This window comes from Pseudorca crassidens, chromosome 17 (assembly GCF_039906515.1).
Source record: "Pseudorca crassidens isolate mPseCra1 chromosome 17, mPseCra1.hap1, whole genome shotgun sequence".
Taxonomy (NCBI): Eukaryota; Metazoa; Chordata; class Mammalia; order Artiodactyla; family Delphinidae; genus Pseudorca; species Pseudorca crassidens.
The window spans coordinates 16273780-16294180 of NC_090312.1; the positions used below are offsets into that span (position 1 = coordinate 16273780).

The 20401-nt window shown below is 47.0% G+C and overlaps 2 protein-coding genes across 3 annotated transcripts in view; one reads left to right on the forward strand and one right to left on the reverse strand.

Moving 5' to 3' along the window:
* The window catches only part of ANXA13 (annexin A13), a 52268-nt gene that overhangs the window by 17973 nt on the left and 13894 nt on the right, over positions 1–20401 (forward strand). The window contains exons 2-6 of the mRNA XM_067711341.1: positions 1405–1480; positions 13826–13920; positions 16975–17145; positions 20076–20109; positions 20208–20287. Coding sequence (XP_067567442.1) covers positions 1405–1480; positions 13826–13920; positions 16975–17145; positions 20076–20109; positions 20208–20287 — 456 coding nt within the window. The remainder of the gene's footprint in view (positions 1–1404; positions 1481–13825; positions 13921–16974; positions 17146–20075; positions 20110–20207; positions 20288–20401) is intronic.
* Positions 4159–20401, reverse strand: part of NTAQ1 (N-terminal glutamine amidase 1) — a 252410-nt gene continuing 236167 nt past the window's right edge. The window contains exon 7 of one of the 2 annotated variants that reach the window (XM_067711343.1): positions 4159–4208. In XM_067711343.1, the coding sequence (XP_067567444.1) occupies positions 4174–4208 (35 nt within the window). In that variant the 3' untranslated portion in view covers positions 4159–4173. Of the gene's footprint in view, positions 4209–17383; positions 17407–20401 lie in introns of those variants that run through there. The other variant, XM_067711344.1, reaches the window with a different exon arrangement.

Here is a 20401-nt window from a genome sequence, read left to right on the forward strand (position 1 = left end):
GGCAGGACGACGGGGCTCAAGCTTCATGACTGACATCCCCCCGTGAGACCACATGAAATGGGGGAGGGGAAGTCCCCCAAAGGACGTAGGGATACCAGGCAGATAAATGCCACTCGTCCTCTGTGCTTTATGTGGTTTACTGCTCATTCGCAATAGGTGCCCAGAGAAATGAAGGGAGGGACAGGGAAATCGGGGAGTGTAGACAGCAGCACTTAAACCAGCCTTCACTGAAGGATGGGAAATAAGTGGCATATGTCATCAAAGACCATCTCTGTGAGGAAAGACAAAGACAAAGAGAAAACACAGGTTCAAAGCTACTCGTTGCATGACTGCAACTAACCTCACATCTTTAAATTTTTTTTTTTTTTTTTTTTTTTTTTTTGCGGTACGTGGGCCCTCTCACTGTTGTGGCCTCTCCCGTTGCAGAGCACAGGCTCCGGACATGCAGGCTCAGCGGCCACGGCTCACGGGCCCAGCCGTTCTGCGGCATGTGGGATCCTCCCGGACCGGGGCATGAACCCGTGTCCCCTGCATCGGCAGGCGGACTCTCAACCACTGTGCCACCAGGGAAGCCCACATCTTGTAAATTTTTAATAGCCATGCATTGATTTTTATACTTACCTTTTGTTTAGGCAAGCAACACTGGTTTTCCACTTCAGTGCTAATAGAAAGTTTCTTTTTGAAAAATAACTTTAAGCGAAAACAAAGTAGGTCAATTGAAAGAAAAATAATAAGCAAATAATAATAATGTAGACATAGATAGCTGTGGACATTCAGTGCATGTATTATGCCAATGACTGAAGTATGGGAAACATTAGTATATATACAGAACTTTTTCTCCCCAAGGAGCGGTAAAAACCAATAACTCTGCTATTGCTGGTCCATAGGTTTATCTCTGGCAAACTAAATATTATGTCTCTCATTGTGTGAATGGTAAAGCTTTTAGCCCAGATTGTCAAATGGATCTGTAATAAGATCCTAGAATCCTCAGCTTCTGGCCAAGAACACCTATTCTCTAGACATATTGTGTCTCGTGGCGAAGGTTGAAAACCAGCATTCCAGGACATTGGTCCACTGTATTACTCTCTGTTTCAGAGACAGACACACAAAGGTGGGGTTAATATGAAAATCACTTCTCCCCGAGCTGGCCGGGCTGATTGTCCTTGAGAACAGAGGGGGCCATTCTCCGTGGTCATCCAAGTCCGGCTGGCTCCAGGGAGCACCAGCCATCTCTCTGGGGCCAGAGTTTCCCCAGCTGATTTCCACATGTACCCATGTGTAAAGCGGCGGCTGGTCCCTCGTTTGGATGACTGCTTGGTCTTCCCGTTAGCTGCCAACTTCAGCCAGAGATAATTATTAAATGCCTATATTGTCCACTCAACCTTTTCAATTATTTTTTTCTAGGCCAAAGCGAAAGTTCTTCAGGGTTTTGATGCTGATCGAGATGCCAAAAAGCTGAACAAAGCCTGCAAAGGAATGGGTATGAAAGATACTTTGTTTGCTAATTTACTACTGAAGTTGATTAAACTTGATCTCATGTCCAACTTTCCCACGATCTTAGGAAGATGACCTCCCACTTATCTCGTATCTTCCAAGCTAAGTTGATCACTTTTAAGGTTCCCTTTATAAAAGTTCCCAAAGTTATAAGCAGGTCCTATTACTTGTCAGGATTCAACATAATAGCTAGAAATTTAATATTATGACATTTAATTTGAACTTGAGTTGGGGGAAACTTCATGAGAAGTGTCATTCATACAATTCTAATGTCATCTAAACCCGCTGATGCCTTTTATGGGAGTCGGTAGGGAATCAGGGCTGATGAGAACTGGATTAGGGACCTGGAAGCTGTGTCTACGAGCAGAGCAAGTGGAGATGAAACTGTGGCCGAGGTTGAGAATCAAGAGGCAACACTGGAGCAACTATTTACATCCAGGCCTAAGTGCATGGCCAAGGATGGGAGACTAAGCAAGAGATCAGGAGTCAGGTAAACCCAGGAACAAGGTGAGATGAGGGAGGGAGCGTCTAGGGCTAGGGCCATGAAAAGAGGCTCTGGAACCCAAGGAAGTCACTGATAAAACAAGGTTCTAGTCCCAGAAGCTTGGAAGAAGGTGGAATTTGAAGCTCAGATAGAAGGATTTACCTTGAGTGGGAGGGCGGAGGGGAGGGAGGGAAGACTGAGTGCAGAAATAGATACATTCATGGGTGTTGTAAGAGGAGAAGGCTGAAGGCAGTCATACCTAGTAATGGGACATGGCTCCATGAGTGTGAGGCAAAGTTATCTGCTAAAGACGTGGGTTTGACAATGGAGTATGGAGTTTGGGTGATAATTTGGAATACTAGCTCTTGAGTGGAAAAGAAGGCGGAGGTGGCCAGTATCGACTTCTCATGCTGAGAGCCCTACTGAATAAGAGAAGAAAAAGGAGAAGGCCAAAGAACAAACTTACCTGTCTTCAATGGTATCTTAAGTTCTGGAACTGTACAGAAAAGGCAGCTTTACAATAATAGGTAATGTTTATTGAACTCTTTTGCCATACATTTTGCATGCATTACTTCATTTGACAATAGCAAACCTCATTTAATCCTAATTTTCCAGATGGTTAAAGTGAGGCTCAGAGGGGCTAAATGACTTGTCCAGACTCACACATCTAGTGAGTAAGTGCTCAGGCCAGCATTAAGCCCAGGCAGGAGTTAATTTCCTGCTCTTGACCACCAGCTGATGACCTTCCTAGCTTAGGGCAGCTTTCATCTCCATGGGGGCCTTCAGAGCTCTTTAACACACATCTCACATTCACTCAACAAAGCAACAAACACTTATTAAGCACGTTCTGGAGGGTCACGTGTGACATGTTTAGGGACCTGCACTTTATTCTGAAACAAGGTGGAATCAAGCAAGAATTCATCTGGAAAGCAACATAGAGAGTTGACGGGAGGACGGTGGGAAGGGAGATAGGGGGACAAGTTCGGAGGTGACCAGGGGACAGATGATGAGGCTGCTGGGCAGTGAGTACAGACAAGAAGGAAAAGATTTGAGGCATTAATGGTCAGACATCACAGGGGTTGGTCACAGACCAGTCGGCGTGCGAGGTAAAGTGAGAAGTCAGAAAGAACCCCCAGGTTTCTGTCTCAGGGAACGAGATAGGTGTTATCATTCATCAAGAAAAGGAGTATAAAAGGAGCCCCCAGTGTGCTGGTGAACGTGTAGGTCTTACTTTAGACATGTTGAATTCAAGTGTCTGAGAAAATCCAGTGGAATGATCCTCGTTAGTAGAAATATGTCTAGAGCCCGGGAGAGAGATGTGGGCAGAGACGGTCGACTTGGGAGACACCAACACGTGGGTGGTGGTTGAAGCTATGGGTGAGGATGTGCTCACCCAGGAAGTCTGTGTAAAGAGAGGAGAGATGCAGGAAATCCCAGCATTTAAAGCAAATGTAAAAGTAAGACCGGGAAGGAGTGGCCAAAGAGACAAGATGGGAAACAGGAGAGAATGTGTTCTCCAGAAGTCTCCAAAGGGAAAAGAGCGTTCCCAGAAGAAAGGAGTGGGAACCAGTATAAAACCCTATCCACCCTGAGGTCAAGTAAGATGAAGAGTGAGAGCTGGATTTTACAGCTAAGAATAAATTGACCATCTCTGCCACAGTGGTTCTCAGCGGACAGCTGGAAGTAGAAGGCTCATTGCCCTCCACTGGGGTGAGAATGGGGATGAGGTTCTATCCCATCAGAGAAGAGAGAGGCTCACAGCTGACAGAATGTTGAGGTGACGGGAGACTAGACACATAAAGAGGGAGTCCACTGAAAGGGAGAGCTTGTAAATACAGGAGGGAAAGGGGGTTGCTGACAAAAACAAGATTTTAGAAAGCCTGGAGGAGGGGGAAATTCAAAACACAGACATCAGGATTGACCTTGAATGGAAAGAGGAGGTGCGACTGAGAGCTGGAATTGATACATTCGTGGGGGTAACAGGGGAAGAACGTTGAAGGAGCTCTGGCCGGGCAATGTGACATTGCTCAGTAAGGTGGGAGGCGAGGTTATCTGCTCAAAGTGTTGGGTTTGACGATGTGGTATGAGGTGTGAGTGGTGCTTTGGCATAGACGTTGAGTAGAGATGACCAGGAAATGACTGCTGGTCCCCTGTGAGGTCTCCGTTGCCTAGAGAGACCACGATTTCACGTTGGCTCAGCCCACACGGCTCTGTGATTTTCTCCTGCAGCCTGAAGGGAGGACAGGGGAAATGGATGTTAGGTTGACCCCAGGTTTGCTGATCAGGGGTTCCAGAAGAACAAGAAAGTGAGGGCATTTGAGGGGGGCATTACCTTGGGAGAAAAAAGATAGAGGGACCAAGGGGCAAGGTTGACTAATTTCCTCAACTTTATTTTCTTACATCTACTGGGGAACTTTTAATATTCTAGGCATTGAGCCAAGCACTTTATATACAAAATCTCATTAAGTTATTCTCACAAAAATCCACTTTTCAGATGAGGAAAGAGGCTGTGACAAGTTAAGCAGCCCAAAGCCACAACCCCGTAAGTGGTGAACACTGGGATGGAACCAATTCCTATCATTGCCTGAAGCACAGAGGCAGCGGGTGGGACAGGGCTGAGAAGACATGGCTGGTAGGAGCCATCTCAGTCCACAGGCTGTTGTATTAAATTTTCCTTTTCCTTATCGTGCTGTAATTCACCTAGCATAAAATCCACCCTCTGACGGCGTATAATTTAGTGGCGTTTAGTATATTCACAGGATTGTGTAATCATCACCTCTAATTCCAGAACATTTTCATCACCTAAAAGAAACCCCACATAGATTCACAGCCATTCCCGCTTTATCCTCCCTTCAGGTCCAGTCAATCACTGGTCCACTTTCTGTCTCTATGGAGTCGCCTATTCTGGGCGTTTCATGCACCTGGAATTATACAATAGGTGGCCTCTTGCGTCTGGCTTCTTTCACTTGGCGTAATGTTTTATGAAGACAAGTGCCAGATTTTTACTTAGAGGTACATTAGTGCAGATCTACTTTCCTAGGAATGGGTACTGTGGTAGAATAAAGATGGCCATAAACTCTTTGTGTGACTCCAGAGAAAAGAACTGGGATCCACAGCGGAAGTTCTAGGAAGACATCTTTTGCTTCTGTATAAGGAACTATCTAACTATAGAACAGTCTGCCTTGCCCAAGAAATGCTGAAGTCCCAAAGGAGCTGGGGTGGGAGACAATCTGGTAGGAAAGTGGTAGAAGGGATTTCTCCAGAGTAGGTATTGTTGAATAAATGGGTGGGGTGGGACTGGAAATGAAGGATGACAAGCAGGTTGCTTGGTTTGGGGGCATCAGAGGAAAGCTCAGCAGAGAGGAGCTGGTCCTTGCTCACATCCTGGCTAATCCTGTATTCGGACAACAGCTGTTGGGAGGTTCGTTTGCCTGCAAGTGTCAGGATGTTTATAGTTCTGAGCTGTGCTGAGCAGCTGAGCCAGCCTCACAGGTGTCTCCCTGCTGCCTCTCGAGTGACGGCCTGGCATCTGGATGTGGGCTGGAGACAGGAGCTGAAGTGGGTGTGGGAATGAGTCAGCTGTGGTTTATGACAAATCCCCAAGCTCTCAGCCACCACACTAGTTTAGTTCGCCAAGCACAGATGGGGCACCTACTGAATGCCAGCCATGCCGTGCACTCCACCCCCTCCTGTGGGTGCGGCCACAAGGCGAGGCCATTCTCTTGCTGGTGACTGTTGAAGAGCCCCTTCTAGGTGCCAAGCTCTGTGCTGGGTACCACACGCACATCACCTGGTGTAACCCTACCAACAACCCTGTAAATTTGTACTATAATGACAACAGATGAGAATGCCGAGGCTCAGAGGTTAAATACTTGCCCAAGGTCAAAAAGATATGAGATGAGGGTAGGGTGGTTGCAACCTAGGGCCATCTCGAAAAGATATCATTTGGATGAAGGTCTAGAATTCCCACCTCTACTAATAAGAGCAAGCCCAAGCAGAATCGTACCATTGGCAAAATTCGTCTGCAAGATCTTGTTGCTATACCAGCCCTGCAAGGTCTGGATTTAAATGTCTAGGGCCATGCTGTCCAACAGCCACCAAGGTGAGGCATACAGGTCACTTTTAATATTTTTTTAAACAGACCTCTCTCAAACCGCTTTTTTTTTTGGCCACGAGGCACGTGGGATCTTTGTTCCCCGACCAGGGATCATACCCACACCCCCTGCATTGGAAGCTCAGAGTCTTAACCACTGGACTACCAGGGAAGTCCCTATTTTTAATTTTTGAGAAGCCAATTTTTTTTTAAAATGCTGGTGAAATTAATTATACTTTAGCTAACTCAATACTGTACCAAAAATATCATTTCAACAGATAGTTAATATCAAAGTTATTCATGAGATACTTGACGTCCCGTTTTTTGAATTAAGTCTCCAAAAGACCGTATGTATTCTACACTTGCAGAGCATTTCAACCTGACCAGCCACGCTTTGAGTCCTCAACAGCCACATGCATCCACTGTATCAGGTAGAGTGAGGTCAGAGGTCCTAGGCCTCAAAACGTTCATGTGCACTCCTCAGCCGTTCACCCACCTGTGCAAGTCAAAGTAATAAGAATGCTGTACCATAAAATAACATTTGATTCTTACAAATATCGTAAAACTGACAATTTCCTTGTTTGTGGTTTCTTTGGTGCCCCTGCTTTCCTGGCTCCTAAGTATCTGCTTGGTCTGGGTCTTGGTTAACCCAGAACCCCCGACGCTGACACTGTCAGGCGTTCCTCTCAGGGCTCCATGCCCACCCTGTTGCCCCCATCCCAGCAAGGTCCTTCTGAAGATGACGTGTGGATAGTGTGTGGACCCCAACATTCATTATCCTCTCTCTCTTTTTTTTTTTTTTTCTTGGTACGCGGGCCTCTCACTGTTGTGGCCTCTCCCGTTGCGGAGCACGGGCTCCGGACGCACAGGCTCAGCGGCCATGGCTCACGGGCCCAGCCGCTCCGCGGCACGTGGGATCTTCCCGGACCGGGGCACGAACCCGTGTCCCCTGCGTCGGCAGGCGGACTCTCAACCACTGCGCCACCAGGGAAGCCCCTATTATCCTCTCTGAAATGTAAGAGGATGTTTGTCATTCTCCCTCCGAGAAACACAAAAACGGGGGCTTAGAGGGAAAAGCTGCTATGGAGCTGCTATGGGCAGAGACGGCTGTGGCTGGCTTTGGGGCCTGCTGGGAAGAGGCTCACTCATTAGGCACCAGATTCCCAGGGGTATCGGGGAGGGAACTTCAAACCCAGAGGTCCCCACCCTGCTGAAACTCAGCTCGGGGTGTTCCCAGAAAATGGCTGGACGAGCCAAAGCCAGGAGGCCCTGCAGCACTCCCGGGGTTGACGGTCACCCAGTTCTGACCTCTACTGTGTAATTACTGCGTCAGATGAACAGTCAGAGCTGAGGTTCCTTCTTTTCTCATTTTTTTTAAAAAGTCTTTCCCAGAACCACTGGGGACTGGCCCTAGTGCCTCAAATCATTGTAAATGTTTACAGGAAATCGTTCCACTGCACAGACTGCTTATATGACACACATACTGTGAAATGTAAAATGAGGTCACTGTTCGGTAAATCGCTTCTCGGTCGGGTAGTGGGAACAGCTCCCTGGATAAACCTGATACCCGGACTCAAAGGGCTCAAGAGAAATCTAGTCATTTCCAGGCTCTCCCCCACCTCCCGGCTGCTGCTGGGACATCCCCAGACTGCTTTGCTTTCTGCTCTCCTTTTAAAAAAAACACTCAGGAAGGAAAGTCTAAAAAACCTTATTTAAAAAATTTTAGCTCAATTTTCCTGAATTATGCAGATATGGGTTGACTATAGCGACAGAGTAGAGGATTTCCTATTGGTCCCTGCTACGTGCAGGCCACGTGAGTAGCACACACAGCTTACAACCATGCAGAGACCAGCTCCATCATAATGCAGTGCAAACTTCTCCATGCATGCAACTCCACATTCGTTCACTCAGCAGGTCAAGTCTGATGAATACTGAGAGCCTTCTCTGGATATTGCAATGAGCAAAGCCCCCTGCCCCCGTGGGACTTGCAGTGTCGGGTGGCAGAGACAGGACAGAGGAGGAGGACAGGTAATGTGAGGGACACCGGCAGGTGTCCCAGAAAAGTCCAGCGAGTTGAGTCCTGAAAGAAGAATGGGAATAAAGGTGAGGGCCGAAGCTAAAGACGTTGCAGGCAGAGGCAAGAGCCCAGGCTGTTATTCTGGATTTGAAGGAGCCTAGGTGGAAAGGTTCAGGCTGATCTGCTCCACAGAAAGGCCACTCTGGAGACTGTGAATGCTGATTGGAAAAGGTGAGAGTAAGACAGGAACACCATCTGGGGATCAGCTCTGGTGAATGATACGACAGAGGTGAGGATGGAGAGCAATGGGTGGGTCTCAGGGCTACCAAGGAGGTGAATGGTGAGGTCTTCGTGGTGACAAATTAGATGTGGGGCGAGGGGAAAGAGAGAGCCAGGGGTGAGCACCCGCACCCCTCCATTCCTGGCTGGCATAATACAGCGAATGGGCCACCTGGGAGGCAGGAAGCCTCCTTCCAGAGATGACAACTGTAAGGGTAAAGGTCTGAGATGTGGAGGCCCTAGACCTGGGCTAGAGCAGCCCATGTGAGAAAAAAAAAAAGTTGGGGGACTGGATTCAGAGATTTTTTTTTTTTTTTTTTTTGCGGTACGCGAGCCTCTCACCGCTGTGGCCTCTCCCGTTGCGGAGCACAGGCCCCGGACGCGCAGGCTCAGCAGCCATGGCCCACGGGCCCAGCCGCTCCGCGGCACGTGGGATCCTCCTGGACCGGGGCACGAACCCGCGTCCCCCGCATTGGCAGGCGGACTCTCAACCACTGCGCCACCAGGGAAGCCCTAGAGATTTTTTATGAGAAAAAGAAATCCCTTTTGAGGTGAGATTTCTGGCACTCCCCTGGTTAAAAAGAAACAATGTCACAGAGGAAGTAACTGGATACACAGTACGCAGGTGAGGCTACAGGAGGAAATGAAGAGGAAGGACAGAAGTAAGTGCTGGAAGTGAGCCGGAATGAGGCAGGCAACGAATGCTGACTATTTTTGCAAGTGAACTCATCCTAGAATTTTCTGTTTCTCCAACTGGAATCAGAGAGCTAGATCTTCCCAGAACCGTAAAGGTGGAACTAGTCCTTGAGACTAGGTGACCAGTCCACAGACACAGAGCTGGTGGCTGTCCTAGGAGCAGCGCACAGCTCTCTCACCCCTGGGTCAGAGCAGTCTTTCTAAGTCCCAGCACTGGCTTTCCAAACATGGCATTGAGGGCTGGGGCCAGAGTCAAACGCTTGAAGTCTTTGGCAACACCCCTTTTTCTTCCCTTCCGCATCTCCAGCCAGGTCCCCCTTCAGCCCTTCCCGCAACCTTGACCCAGATTTCTCCTGTTCCCAACCCGTCTATCAAAATGCATCTGCCCCGTGTTTTGTTCCTTCAGGATCGTGATCTCTCAGCGGAACAGGAGCTAACGTACAAGTCCAACCAATTCAATTCCACTGAAAAATTGCCAAGTGTGCTATTTACAGGCAGCAGACATTGAGAGGAGGGCCAGGAACAGGCTAATGTAGGAAATCTCCAGACTTTGGGCTGTGAAGAGGGTTTTTTTAATTCCTTTCTTGAAGTCTTGAGATACTGCTGAGGACAGTGGATGGACTGGCTTCCTAGGGCTGCCATAACAAAGTACCACACACTGGGTGTCTTTAAACAGACATTTATTGTCTCTCAATTCCGGAGGCCAGGAGTCTGAAACCAAGAAGCCAGCAGGCCATCCTCCCGCAAGGTGCTAGGGAAGGACCATTCTAGGCCTCTCTTCTAGCTTCTGGTAGCCGCAGGCGTTCCCTGGCTTGTAGATGCACCACTCCAATCCTCCGAACTCACACGGAGTTCTCCTGTGTCCCTTCACACCATCTCCCTCTGTGTGAGTCTCTCTCTGTGCCCAAATTGACACTTTTTATAAAGACACCAGTTATATTGGATTAGGTCCCACCCTAATGATTTCATTTTCACTCGATTACTTACATACCTTAGAATGTGACCTATTTCCAAATAAGGTCACACTCTAAGGTACTGGGGGTTAGGACTTCAATGTATTTGGGGGAGACACAATTTAACACATAATAGTAGGTGTCCCGCAACAGCCAGGTTACAAGAGAGGAGTCAGATGGGAGGTCTGCCAGTGCCAGGATGGACAAAGTGATAATATTCGAACAGAGCTTTACTATTGTCTAGATACGAATTTTTAGAGTCTCTGTCTCATCCTCTCACAGCCCCTATGCGATCAGATTGTCATAACTTCCTTCTACCAGAGAGTAAAAGTGAGACTTGGAGCAGCACTGCCCAAAAGAAACATAATGCAAGCCACACATGGAATTTCCAAATTTCCAGAAGCCACATTTTTTAAAAGTAAAAAGAAACAAGTGAAATTAATTTTAATAATATATTTTGTTTAACTAAAGACATTAACATGTAATCAGTATAAAAATTATTGAGACAGTGCTTCCCTGGTGGCGCAGTGGTTGAGAATCCGCCTGCCAATGCAGGGGACACGGCTTCAAGCCCTGGTCCGGGAAGATCCCACATGCCACAGAGCAACTAAGCCCGTGCGCCACAACTACCGATCCTACGCTCTAGAGCCCTCCAGCCACAACTACTGAAACCTGCGTGCCTAGAGCCCGTGGTCTACAAGAGAAGCCACCGCAATGAGAAGCCTGCGCACCGCAACAATGATCCAATGCAGCCAAAAATAAATCAATAAAACAAATAATTTTTAAAAAATTAAAAAAAATTATTGAGATATTCTACATCCTTTTTTTACACCAAGTCTTTGAAATCCAGTATGCATTTCACAAAAACACATAACTATTAAAACCTTAAACGGTCCTAAAATGATCTTTCATTCCTTCAGTGGTATGCATAGTACCACACCCTAGAAGAGCAGATCTGACAGGCAAGACGGACCCAACAGCCCCACTCACCCAAGGAAGACGGCAGTACGTGGCACCTAATAGTACACACTACCTTTCAGTGACCACTCCCTATGGCCTAGGTACCAAGCTTAGAATGTCACATACATGCAATCTTATGTATATATTATATATATATAATCTGATGAAAGCTTACCTAACATGCAGTGACTCTAGAGATATATAAGCAATGCTCTTTAGAGGAACGGCGGGAGCAGAAACGTAATGTTTCAGGATTTCTGAAAGTGCCTGACCTACCGACAAATGTGGCTCTGGTGAGGTGAGTGAGGCTGGGTGCGTTTGTGTGCAGAGATGGGTCTAGAAGAGCAGTTTGAGACCGTGCTTCAGGAAGTCTCAATGTCACACTAAGGAACAATGATTTAGTTCTGGAAATCATGAAGCATCACTAGAGGTTTTAAAATTAGGGAGTGAAATGAGCACACGCGTACTTCCAGATGATGATTCTGACGGCAGTGTGGAAGGTAGGCTGCAGAGACCAGAGCCTGGTGTCAGGGAGGATGAAAACCAGCAGGCCTGTTACGCAGGGGCAGGAGGAATGAAGAGGGCGGAGTCATCTCGTAGCTGAGACAGATGGGCGTGGCGGTGTCGGAAAATAAAAGAAACGGAAGGTGGGCCCTCAAAAGGGACTTTGGATTTTCTAATTCAGATGATGCCACACACTGAGATGAAATTAACGGGGTGGGGAGTGGATTCAAGGATAGACGGGATGAGCTCTGCTTTAGCTCCGTGGGGAATTGAAAGGCCTTGGGATCTCCATGGGAAGCTGGCCACAGGCAGCTGGAAATAAGATCTAAACTCAGGAAGGGTAAGGGCTGGAGGTGCTAGTTTAGGATTCATCAGCCAAAGGGCAATGGTCACGGGTTGGGGTGGGGGGAGTGATGGCAATTAGCAAGGAGACCTGGCAGCTGAGTGTAGAGGGCAGGTAGAAGAAGGGCTGATGAAGGATGCTGAGAGGGAGATGGTCGAGGGGCTGAAGGGAGGAACGGAGGACAGAGGCAAAGCACTCAAGCAGAGAACAGTCGACAAATTCCAATACTGCCGAACAGTAATGTACATGCGGGAACTAAGAAGAGGGTCTGAGCTGTGCCTCAGTTTCCTCCTCTGTAAATACGAGTTTGAGCCAGAAGGCTTCTGATGCTCCTTCCAGCTCAGTCACTGGGGTGACAGCCCAGGGACAGTGGCCTCAGCACAAGTCTTGCCTGGATCTGAGGCAGCCCTGGGGCACTTGGTCATGTATGCTCCCCGGTGTCCCAGTACCCATGTGCACCTCAGGGCAACCATGGACCCCTACTTGGATTTCATTCTCACAATAGCCGTGTCTATTATCACCCCCATCTTATAGGTGGGAAAACTGAGGCTTGGTGAGGCTAATTATTTGCCTGATGTCATAGGGTTTAAGGGATTTGAATCAAGTCCGAAGAAACTGAATTCAGGGTTCGCTGATCAAATAGTCTTTCTCACCCTCACACCTGCAACACCTGGGTCATCTTTCCAATCCTGTCTCCAGGTTCAAAAAATGATACACTCCCCTTCTTTCTTAGTCATTATCATTTCAGTGCTGATCAAATACCTACAATGAACAAGTATTACTATGAACATCAGGGAAAAAATCGTTTTAGGAAGAGTGTGATTCAAAAGAGTTTAAAGGGGAACTGCCCCACATGCTCCCAATTAGGACTTCTCTCCTGAGATTAACAAGTTTATGGTTGGGCTTGATACTATAGCAATTTGGGTCTATATCTTTTTTTTTTTTTTTTTGCGGTACGCGGGCCTCTCACTGTTGCAGCCTCTCCCACTGCGGAGCACAGGCTCCAGACGCGCAGGCTCAGCGGCCATGGCTCATGGGCCCAGCCACTCCGCGGCATGTGGGATCTTCCCAGACCGGGGCACGAACCCGTGTCCCCTGCATCGGCAGGCGGGCTCTCAACCACTGCGCCACCAGGGAAGCCCTGGGTCTATATCTTAATCTCTTCCACTCCATTTTAAGTACCTGCAGACCAAGGAACATACCATATTTTTTTTTTTACAGTTTTTTTGAGGTATAAGTCACACACCATACAATTCACCCATTTAAAGTGTTCAATTCAGTTGTTTTTAATGTATTCACAGAAATATGAAGCCATCACCACAATTTAGAACATTTTCATCACTTTAAAAAGAAACCTCCTACACTTTAGCTATCACACCTCTTCCCACCCCCTCCCCAGCCACTATTCTACTTTCTGTCTCTATAGATTTCCCTATTCCGGACTTCCATATGAATGGAATCATAATATGTGGTCTTCTGTGATTGGCTTCTTTCACTTAGCAAAATGTGTTTAAGGTCCATCCCATTCATACTGTAGAATGTGTCAGTACTTCATTCCTTTTTCTGGCCAAGTAATATTCCACTGTATGGATATAGCACCTTTTAATTATCCATTGTCCACTGATGGACATTCAGGTGGTTTGCACATTTTGACTATTATGAATGATGCTGCTATGAACATCTGAATACAAGTTTTGTGTAGACATAAGTTTTCATTTCTCTTGCGTTTATGCCAAGGAGTGAAATTAAGGAATAGACCATATTCGTTCCTCTTTCCGCTACAATGCCTAGCGTTGTGCTTCAGGCAGTGTAAGGCCTCAGTGGATATTTGTCAAGTGAGTGAAAAGAATACAGTTCTCAGCATAAGATATTAAAGCCAAAGGGTCCACCTAGGTTCCACCAAAGCCTGTGACCACCACCCTGGCTTCCCCAGATTGACTAAAATAAACGTCCATCTTGTTTCTTGCTCATTGTGATTTTGCCTCTTTCTCCTGCACTTCAGGAACTGATGAAGCCACCATCATTCAAATCCTATCAAGCAGGACATCGAATGAGAGGCAACAAATAAAACAAAAGTACAAGACAACGTATGGCAAGGTGACGCCGAGGGTCCTCGGCCGTGTGCGCACGGCCTTGGTCTTGACTGTCTCTTCTGCTTCTTTTATGTTCCCAAGACAGTGAGGACTATCCTTAAAGCTTTATTGAATTAGCCCAAGAGAAACAAAATGAAACAACCATTTAAAACTTTAACTGACTTCAGAAAAACTGAAATGGCCTTGTTAACAGCCTGTAAAATCAATACTGGTTAACTCATTATTTTTCCAATTGACTTCTTTTTAAGTTGATTCCTCAGTCTTTTTTCCCCACTCATTTGGATTAATTCCACATATTAACTTATAGATAGGCCAGGGATTTGAAAACCAGTTTTCACAGGTGGGTCTTTATGTAAGAATTCTTCATTTATTCAGGTGTCTTCAAGAATGATATATTCTTCATAAGTGATTGTTACAAAAACTAAAAAACCAAAACCAAAAAACCCTCCATTTCGTTAAGCATCAACGCCTTTTTCTTTCTTTGCGTATCTTTTCTTTCATTCTTCTTGTTGATGGTGTTACATTTAGAAATCTTTAAGAATGCATTAGGCTTTCTGTTTTCTTTATTAATATAGCATGAACACGATCTGACATTTTCTTAATGTCATTAGAATTATCAGTTTGCCAAATAAATATGAATTATTATGCTGCATTCTAATCCAAATTTATACATCCTTTACAGTTTCAGTAACTCTATGTATAAATAGATATAGAGATAGAGGTGGATTTTCTTACTTATTTGTCACTGGGGAAGCAACAATCTCTCTAGGCCTTGGTCTCCTCACAAAATGAAAATGGTAATTTGCCTCCCTTCTCAGGCTGCTGTGAGAATCAAGCAGGGTAATGCTGGCACCTACCAGTAAAGGGAGGCTGTGATAGGTGTGATTGTCTCCACCTTACAGAGAGAAAAAGTGGAGCGCATCTGTTTAAATGACTCATGCAAAACCACACACTTAGTAGGAGAAAGAACCAGCATTCAAATCTAAGTCTTCCATCTCCAGGGCCAGCCTCTACTCCTGAAGAATCCATTGCCATGAGAGGAGCTGTTTATCTATACATTAAACAGTCCAGACAGCTGTGCTTTTGTAGTTCTTCTGCTTCCCTCTTCACAATCAGGCTTGTCAATGTCACTCATTGATGACCTTGGTGAAAATAAGTGCAGCTTCAGTTCAGCTGCATTTAATTGAATTGAATGACATTGAACTTTCATCCTTGTCAGCGCGCCTGACTATAGCATCCTCTCAAGTGCTGTGTCTACTTATATCCTACCGATATAGAAAGTCAGATACAGGCATCTTAAGCTTTGGTGTAAAATAAGTGTAAATGGGTTCAAAGTGAGGACTCAGGGGCTCTGTTGCACAAAACTCTGCAACACCTACATCTGCCAATCATTTGCTTACTTTGCAATTCTCAGCTGTGTTTCAAACAGCTGGAACTGCCAAAGAGGTGATCGAGAATCATATCACAAAGCTAGAAGACATTAGAGACAATCAAATCTAAAGTCAGCTGAGCTCCAAAGAGAGTAAGTATCCCAAGGTGACACAGCTAGTTAGCAGGAAACCAGGACTAGAGCCGAAGAATCCTGAGCTGGCTCCTAGGTCCGAACAGAATGTAAACACACAAGGATTTGTTTTCAACCTTGTGACGAATGAGAGCAGCCAGCTGGGATTTCTCTTCTCTACGGTTCTATATAATGCCCATCTGACTTGGAAAAATATTTCCAGTCTTCAGGTTGATCCACACCAGAGTACTGACCAAAGGCCTGTCTTCACAAGATCAGGTTAGATGCAGCAACTGCCATGGGATGGAGCCAGTAATATCACAACCTGCTATTAAGACTGCAGATCCCAGGACCTTGGACAAAAATCTTCTGGGATTTTCCTCCCAGGTCCGGAGCTCAGAGGTTCATTTGAGAAAAAGTTGATGTGCCTTCTCTCTGAAAGTTCCTTTCAACATGAAATAATCATCATCATCACTTATTGAACATTGAAAATGTGCCAGGCACTGTGTTCAGTGTTTACAAGGATTGTCTTATTTAATTCTCCCAACAACCTTAAGAAGTAAGTCTTATTATTCTTCCCATTTTTCAGAGAAGGAAACTGACAGTTGGTGAAATTAAGCACATTTCCCAGGTCGCAGAGCTATGTGACTGTGTTGTTAGACATCATGCCATGGTGCTGAGTAGCCAGGCCCACCCCATGCTGTAATTTGGTCTATCGGCTTCCAGTCTGACCCACACGGGGCTGTCTCTGTGTGAAGGTCCTTGCTCTGAGGTCCTGCATTTAACTTGGGACATTGATGACTCTAGTTGGACTGAACGCCCATTCTTGACGCTTTTCTCATTAAACCATCAGGTCGGAGGGAGACAGTAGGAGCAGGCGGTTCACCTGTGATTGGAGGGGCTTGCCCCAAACAGGGTGCCAGTGAGAATTTCATGCACTTCCCTTCCCCCACCTGAGTTCTTTCCCACGTGTGTCCCTTTCAGAATTTAACAAAATGCCAAAGTGACTGTATATCAGGTTTGCCCAGGACAGTCCCTCGTTAATTCCTGTTGTCCCCCTGCAATTATTAATAGTGCCCCCCCTTTCACTGTCAAAAGCATCCCAACTTGGACAATGAATGATCTGGTCTCCTAGGGATGACAAACCTGTATTTCAGTCTTCTCTAGCCAAGTATTTGGAGATGAGTCCTTTATCTTATTGAGGTTCAGTCCATGGGGATAATGCAATACCTCTCCTGCCAGGGCTGTTTTAGGGATCAGTGAGGAAGCCCTCTGAACCCCAAAATATTCTGCAAATGCTGGTTGTTACTTTGATTCATCTTTGGGGTCCCCAGCCCTGAGCAGGGGATCTTCCCTCTGCCTCTCTGCCAGCCTTGGCAGCAGATGGATGGGCACTTGGGAGACGACTGTCCTCCAGCAGGACACTCATGCCTGTAGAGCTCCAGTCTAGACTGTGCCCTGTGTGTCCACAGCAGGTGCCCTGCGGTGGGGAGAGCAGACACCTGTCCCTCTGCTCTCAGCACGTTCCCAGACAAGACTCTCGCTGTCTTCCCACAGGACCTGGAGGAGGTGCTCAAGAAGGAGCTGAGTGGATACTTCGAGAAGACAGCCTTGGCCCTTCTGGAACACCCCAGCGAGTATGCCGCCCGGCAGCTGCAGAAGGCCATGAAGGGCCTGGGCACGAATGAGGTGGTGCTCATCGAGGTCCTGTGCACGAGAACCAATAAGGTGAGTCCCAGCCGAGCCCTGGACCAACTCCCAGGGGAGCGTCCATATGCCCATCAGAGATGGCTACAGCAGCCAGAAGGGAAAGTCCTCCCTGCGTTCCACCCACGGGGTGAGCAAGTGTCTGGGCAGAAACGCGTCCACTTGGTTCACACTGGAGAGATCCCTCTTCCAATCTTCTGATGGTCATTCTTGGTGTCGCTGCTCCTGGCTTGACAGGATAGATCCTTCCAGAAGCACGGTGTCAATCCAGCTTTCATTTTTCTAAAGAGATGCACAGTTTTACATGAAGGAGGAAAGTTCTACTTTACCCTCCCAGCCTGACTTTGCGGGTCTCCTGGCACAAATAATACAACAGTCCAAGCATGGCTGCATCTAGCGGAGAGCACAAGAAAAGGCAGGGGGGTGGGGGGGTGCCAGGGGGGTCCCAGTGAACACCCCCGGGGCCGCCACCACTTCCCCAGAGGTTTCCGTGTCCTCTATCCTGTCCTCCCCTGGTCCCTTGGGCACATGCCACCATCTCAGGAGCTGAAAAGGACGTTCGTTAAGGCCCTCGCAGAAGCCCATTCATCTTTGGTTCCAGAACCCATAAGGGCCAAGGACTTCATCAGAAGAGAGGGCCCACAGGGCATTATCTGGGGAGCCCCTGCCTCTTCCACAACACCCATCACATAGAATGGGGAGGTCCCGCGAGGAAATGCCAGGAAAATCCAACACTCTTGAGGCCTCCGGGTAGGAAGCAGAAACAGCACTTGGAGCAGATGGCGAGGAAAGATGCCCCAGCGCTCTGACACTGCAGTGCCGTTTGAGCCCCCGAGTGCCTACCACCTGGGCTGGTTCCTGCTGCCCAGCCTGTGCCGTCCACCCACGTCTCCTGAAGCACCACCAGGCTCCACGCTACAGCTGCAAACCCCTTTCCTGAACATCTCTGGACTTCTCTTCTTCCCAAAGGATAATAAAACCCCTCCATTTGGGGAGTTTCAGGTTAGGATTGTGCCTTAAGGGAAGGTTAGCACAGGAGGGCGGTATCAATTCAGTCCAACAACCACACAACTCTCCTTACTCAATATTCCCATCCTTTCCAGAAGCACCAAAGTCCTAGCGACCAGGCAGCCAATATTTGGGCAGCCTGCCTTGGCAAGAAGGTTAATTTGGTCGTTACTTTTCTAATCACACTTGCCTACACGTGGTTCACCCTCAGCCTAATTTCTTTCAGGTCCTGGTCTCAAACAATGAACAGGTTCTTTTTTTTTTTTCAATCAAATAGATCTGACAGTAAAAAGAAGAAAAGCAGGGAGAGAGCAGGCCCTGGGTTCAGGCAGATCCTGAGAGTGGGCTGGAAGGAGGAGAAACGGGAGGGGGCTGCAGAGTCACAGGTGTTCGGCCCCCACCTGCTTCCTCCTCTCTCCCACCCACTGAAGCAACATCGGCCTGGCCCTCATCTTCTATCGCTCCCTCTCCCTTCTCCCCATCACTGCCCCATGACTTTCATTTTAAGCAGTTTATGAGCGATGCTGTAGGGAAATGCCTGCTCTTATACGCTGCTCGTTCAAGTGTAAACGGAGGCAGCTCCCAAGTGGGTCAAGCCATTGCAATATACAGCCATACTCTGTTTCATTGCGCTTCGTTTTACCGCGATTTTGCAAATAGCATGTTTGTGGCAACCCTTCATCAAGCAAGCCTATCAGCACCATTTCTCCAAAAGCATTTGCTCACTTCCTGTCTCTGTGTCATATTTTGGTATTTCTCACAATATTTCAGACCCTCCATTGGCAGAAAGATGACGACTTGCTGAAGGCTCAGGTGATGGTTAGAATTTTTAGCAATAAAGTTTTTTTTTTTTTTTTTGCGGTACACGGGCCTCTCACTGTTGTGGCCTCTCCCGTTGTGGAGCACAGGCTCCGGATGCGCAGGCTCAGCGGCCATGGCTCACGGGCCCAGCTGGTGTGCGGCAGGTGGGATCCTGCTGGACCGGGGCACGAACCCGTGTCCCCTGCATCGGCAGGTGGACTCTCAACCACTGCACCACCAGGGAAGCCCGCAATAAAGTATTTTTAAATTAAGTTATGTGCATTGTTTTTTAGATATAATGCTATCGCACACTTAACAGACCACAGTAGAGTATAATCATAACTTTTGTGTGTACTGGGAAACCGAAAGATTCGTGTGACTCGCTTTATTATGACACTCATTTTATAGGGGTGGTCTGGAACCAAACCCACAGTATCTCCAAGGTGTGCCTGTAAAGCAGTTCTTCCCGGCACACACCCTGGAGAGAGGCTTGCACTCCTGTACACAGCAAATTGTTTACTGAGTGCAGCCTTGTTTGAAGTAGAGAAAAATTGAACACAGCCTAAATGTCCATCAATCAGAGGCTGGCTAAATAAACAGGGGCCTACTGTAGGATGGAACCTTTTGTATCCATTTAAGAAAAACACTAGGTGACTAACTAATGTACAAGCCTAGCTGGACCTCCCAAACCTATTACTGAGTGAAAAAATAAGTCAAAGAACAAACAATATGAACAGTATTCCACTTTTTAAACACATACACAAAACAGTTCTATATATTTGCAGTAGCACAAACATATGTATACAAACGTAAAGGGAAAATATGCACTGAACTTCTAACACTGGCTACCTGGGTGGGGAAGGGAGAGTGAGATGGGGTGAGGGGGTAGTGAAAGAAGATGTTAGCTGAGCTGTAATGTTTTCACTTTTAACTAAGGATGACATATGCTAAAGGACTCCACACAGCTGGGGACTTGCTCTAGGCCTAGACCTTGACCTGTAGGGACAACCCCCTTTGCAGGAAGTCACAAAGGCATCCTGTGCCCAGAGACAAGCTCCTGCCTCTTCCCTTTGCTTGTCTCTGCCTATATTATTGATTAACCCCACCTTGGAGTATTGATTTTTTTTTATTACCTCTCCTAGGAAATCATCGCCATTAAAGAGGCCTACCAAAGATGTAAGTGACCGTTTGTTCTGACTTTAAAGAATGTTCCTTCCAAAATACCTCCGGGAGACTAAATCTGCTTTCTCTCCTCCTTTCTTCTTCCCGAAAAGTATTTGACAGGAGCCTTGAATCAGATGTCAAAGGTGACACAAGTGGAAGCCTAAAAAAAATCCTGGTCTCCCTGTTGCAGGTAAAAGTAAAAAGGTCTAACCTGCCTTATGATCTTGGGAAACAGCCCTTGGCAGCATGGGACCATGGTGAAAAAGGCAATTTCGATGATAAACATTTCCTTCTTTTATTAAAA